Source organism: Bidens hawaiensis, unplaced genomic scaffold (assembly GCF_021521415.1).
Source record: "Bidens hawaiensis isolate Kalapana, Puna unplaced genomic scaffold, B.hawaiensis_p1.1 tig00009843_1, whole genome shotgun sequence".
Lineage (NCBI taxonomy): Eukaryota > Viridiplantae > Streptophyta > Magnoliopsida > Asterales > Asteraceae > Bidens > Bidens hawaiensis.
The window spans coordinates 541574-546868 of NW_027491738.1; the positions used below are offsets into that span (position 1 = coordinate 541574).

Here is a 5295-nt window from a genome sequence, read left to right on the forward strand (position 1 = left end):
AAACGATGATTTATATCAATTCATAATGAAATTGATCAAATCACAGATGAATCAATACAACTGATGAATAATCACAAAGATCCGATCTAGTGGCTTTGATACCACTTGAGAGAGCGCTTACGGATCTAGATCGATGATGACATCATGATCTTCATCATGTAATCAATACTATTAGGATGAATACGATTAGAGTGTGTGTTTGTGTATGTTCAGAGAGAATTTCGTCAGAGTAACGAGGCACATGAATAATAATCAAAGCTCTGTTTAATTACTGATAAGTTTACAAGTATATATAGAGGATGACACATTCGTTAACTTAAACCTTAACGAATGTGTCATTCGTTACATTAGAACTAACGAATGAACAACCTCATTCGTGTTACATTATACTTGACGAATGCCCTTCTTTCGTTGTCACATTCGTTAAGCGTGGTTAACGAATGTGGGTTACAACTATAACGAATGTGGATTATTCGTTACGGGGTAACGAATAGCCTTACATCAGAGCGAATGGGGTAATTACCAAAATACCCCTTACATTGTCAAGTAATATAATAATAATATAATAAAGACCAAGACGCCCAAGTTGTGTATCAACACAAGACAATGGTCAGCCAACACTAATTTTTTGCTCATTATTTGTCTAATATTTAATTATTGATACTAATGATTTGCATAGTTTTATATATATATTATATTCATTATCAATATCTGGTGGTTGCTTACTCAACATGTGTTGTTGACAAATATATATCTATTTTATACGCATATTGCAGGTTATTCATTGGTTTGAACTAAAGGTTGAAGATCACTTAGAAAGGACTTTGGTTATAAATAAAAAAGAAAAGTTGATATTACATTATTTGTTTTGGCTATATTTATAATTGATTGAGACTTGTGTAATTGATTTGAAATTAAAAAGGTAATTTTAGATATTGTCATTTAAATTAATGTCATGTGAGCTGTGAACTAACAATTCACGCCCCGGCATATTCCCGCGTAGGTTGGTGGCCGCCGGAATGGAGGTGCTATGGTGGTAGTATGGGGGTAGATAGGTGATAAGCAAAATCTAGATGTGGTGTTTGATAACCGTACTGCCGGAAAAGTTCTGTATAGATGCGAGTCGATAGTCAGTAGATGGTTACCACCGACAAAGTTATGTAACCACCGGAGGTACGAATTTCATATGGCGAGGTCGATATGCGGCCTAGAATTGAGATGCAAACATGATTTAGGGTTTTAAAATTGTTATATATGTTTAAATCTATTAAATAATTAAAAAACTAAAATTTAAATTTCGGATATCGGATATCCGAAATATTTCAAAATCGCTATCCGAATCCGAAAATTCGGATATCCAACGAATATTAATTTCGGACTCTCAGATCTCCAAATTTTGGGATAATTTGTATTCGGATTTCCCGATAATTCGGATACATATTCGAATTAGGATTATTTTCTAAACATCTAATTGTAGCTCATAGACGTAGGTCCCAACCGAAAACGGATCACCTTAAATTTCTTATGTCGATTATATTTCCTTCCCACGTGTTAATTCATTTGCGCGTTTGTGTCGGTTGTAGAGTACCACTCAATTCCTAACATCCTATATATTAATTTTGGTTCTGGATAGCATGACCCTTTTAAAAATTTGAAAGCATATAAACAAAACCAACGTGAGTATACATGATCAATGTTCATATAAAAATAATGCTTGTTATTTTTATCTCAGTTGTCATAGTTGTGACACGTCCGAAACTTACGGATCAACCCTTTAAAATATCTCCATGGGCTTTGACATTTAATTGTATTTCATTCATTTATTGCACATAGAGAAATAATTTTATTAAAATAAAAACAAAAAACCTTATAAAGCAAATTTAATAACTTTCATAGCAAAGTGAAATTCTGATCTCTGTTAGAAATTTAAGCATGCAAACTCATTTTTAACACTAGAGATCGGAAACACGTACTAATATGGGATTCACTGTAGTCAAAATATGTGTTTGAAGACTGGTTAATTATGGGTAAATTGTTAAGGATGGTCTTTTTAAGTACAGACATCAATCAAAAACCTTATTAAGGATAGATAGTTGCTAACAAATGATTTTAATTCGCCATTGATTGTCGAAAGATCACAAAACATAAGTCATTAAAATCTGAATGACTTGTTTCAACGTAATATGACTTGATGCAACTTAAAACAACTTCTTAACGCTTGACAAGACCCACTTGGAAGAGACTTCACCATATGTAACACCAGGCTCCATAGCTCCTCCTAATATTTTTAATTAAATGAAATCTTAATGGATAAATAATACTGTTTAATAATTTGTTCATACTTTTGAATAATAATCAAGCCAAACATACAATAATTAAACAGACCTACTTTAATAAATCACTCAACAAACAAAACTCTAAGCAGTATTGTCCTAAATTCTTGCCATGTCTATATCATTAATGAAATTTGAGTCAACCTGTAAAAAAGCATTTGAACATTCAAAAACCTAAACTTGAATGCACATGCCACATGTATCATAAAACTAGCTCCGGGTTTTGCATGTGTCTCAGATGGCAAATTAGTTTAATCAATTCATCCTGATCTTAGTGCTACCAAATGCCCTAATCATTTATCATTTATTTGAATTTATATTTAATAAGCCAGTTGCAAATGTTTATTTCAAAAGTCAAACTCATGTGTTAGGTAATTTGATGTTTAAGTGAATAAATCAAGAAAATATTTAAAATTACGAGAAGTTGGCAATCACCTATATATATACACTACACAAACTATTTATAAATGCCAAAACAATGGATCATACAATTATCTTTGCATTGCTGCTTGTAATTTTAACTGCCACCTCACCGGTAACAAAAGGTAAATATTACAAGGGCAGCAAGATAGTTGATCTTCCAACCACAGTAAAGGAAACCCATCTCCGTTTCTTCATGCATGACATCCTTTCGGGTGACAACCCTTCGGCCGTCCTTGTAACAAAACTAAACAACTTGAAGTTCAAAGACAACGACGAGCATATCCCCTTCGGGTCAATTCACATATTTGATGACCCACTCACGGAGAGACTGGACCCGAATTCGAAGGTTATTGGCAATGGGCGTGGATTGTACGCCTCAGTGGGTCGCGGGACAGAGGTAACGCTGTATTTAAGCAGTGATGTGGAGTTTTCAAGTGGTGAGTTCAATGGGAGTTCCATAAGCGTGGCTTGTAGGGATCAGATAACACTGGAGAAGGAGTTGGCGATTGTTGGTGGCCGAGGCAAGTTCAGGATGGCACAAGGGTTTGTTTGGGTTAAGGTTGGTTTCTTTAATGCTTCAACTGGTGATGCTGTTCTCGAATGGCGTGCCACTGTTTATCATCAGTAAACAAAGAATATTATTGTGATTCATGATTCTATGTTGTTTGTTAACTGTTATCAATAAAAGAACTCTTATCCGTGAATGAAAAATATATGGGTGGAGTTGATTACATGCTTTTCTTGTAATCATATTATTTGCAATGCTTGAAGATCTGAAACCAACTGATCCGATTCAAAATGCTGAATCAGTTTATCGAGATTAGAATAAGTAATTTTCAGGTTATCAATATGAACAAACTTAAGAATTTGGGGGGGTATTTCTAATGCTCAACTGCTCAGTATACAGTTAGAACCTCGAGAAGGGCAACAATGGTAGATTTCAGCATTTAGCTGCCATCACCCAACATGTTAAAGAACCTAAGTTGAATATAAAGACTCATTTGAAAGTCCAACTACATCGATTAACATCCCACCATGATTGGGTCATAAGATACCTTTACAAGAAGAAGTTATGGTTATATAAATAAAAGAAAGTTAAAGATATATGCAGAAAGACATAATTAATTGTTCAAGAATTGCTTGATTTACAAGAAATTATGTCTGTTATAACGAAAATTATACCCCCTATAGCAATGACTTGTCGTTGTCAAAGCCTTTAGCGACGACAAGTCGTCGCAATCCTTGTCGTCGCCTAAGTGATGTTGCTATAGGTCCAGAAGTCGTTGCTATAGGGTTCACTTATTGCCACGACTTCTCGTCGCTTTAAGCTTTCGTCTTAAACACTTTTCAGTAATAAAAACAAAGATTTAATAAATATTAAAATTATCTATTGCCACGACTTGTCGTCACTATAAGATAATTAAATAATAAAATTTATTTACTTTGTAGCCACGACATGCCGCTGTTAATGGGATTTATATTAAAAAAAATTTTTAAATGTGATGTTTCTATAAAGACAAAATGTCGTTGCTATAGGGTAGAAAAATAAAATTTTTCCATGTTTTTTTTTTTGAGAAACTATAAGAAATCCAAATTTTTTTTAGCAAATAAATCTTAAACCAACAAATCACAAAATAACCTATCAGCAAACTACGAACGTTTAAACCGTCAAATTACAAACGTTAAAACGTCAAATTACGAGCGTTTAAACCGTCAAACTACAAGCCATTAAATTATTCATAACTAATCATTCACTACCTTAGCTTTCACCATCTTCATCATCAACATCCATGTCTTCATTTTCAACATCTTTACTCAATTCACCTTTGTTCTTTTCAAGTCCATCAACACGGGCGATTAATTGACTCATTTGTTGTTGCATGGTGTCCCATTGTGATGGTGTTGGTTCGTACACGGACGCGACATTGGCTGATGTACTTTTCACCTTTCGTCCAATGCCTCGTGCCAACCACTACGAGAACCAAGTGTACATCGAAGACACTCTGCCTTATCAATTGGCTTATCATCGCCCACATCCCTTTACATCCTACTAACCTCCTTTTGAATTTTGTCCTATATTAAAGAATAAAATGGTTAGATTTATAATCTGATTGCTTTCAAGCTTCACTATAAGTTATCCTAGATTTATAATCTGATTGCATACACATTATATATCCAAATATAAATAAACAAACTTACCCAATCTTGGGCTGCTCGGTTGTTAACGAATCCACCTTTCACATTCAAGGGCATTCACCTCCAATTCTCGATTTCACTTGTTTTTCCAGTAGATTGCAGCTGTAAACAATAATAATATTACTAAGATTTGAATCAATTGTAAATTGTGACTTTTGAGCCAAAACAAGGTACACCTCAGTACGTATTTATCGATTTAGCAAATAAACGCTTTTTACGAAACGAACGAACGATTAACCGAACGGGTCGGGTAATGACCCAGATATCCTGGGGGCCATCTATAAGTGATAGATTAATATAATCTAATATACTAGTATTATGGCCTTAGTTCGATAGCAAACAA

General features: G+C 34.1%; 1 protein-coding gene across 1 annotated transcript; it reads left to right on the top strand.

Moving 5' to 3' along the window:
* Positions 1-666: 666 nt before the first annotated feature.
* Positions 667-3384, top strand: LOC143533711 (dirigent protein 4-like). The gene is made up of 2 exons (XM_077028398.1): positions 667-683; positions 2823-3384. The coding sequence occupies exons 1-2, from the start codon at positions 667-669 to the stop codon at positions 3382-3384; spliced, it is 579 nt and encodes a 192-aa protein (XP_076884513.1).
* Positions 3385-5295: the final 1911 nt, after the last annotated feature.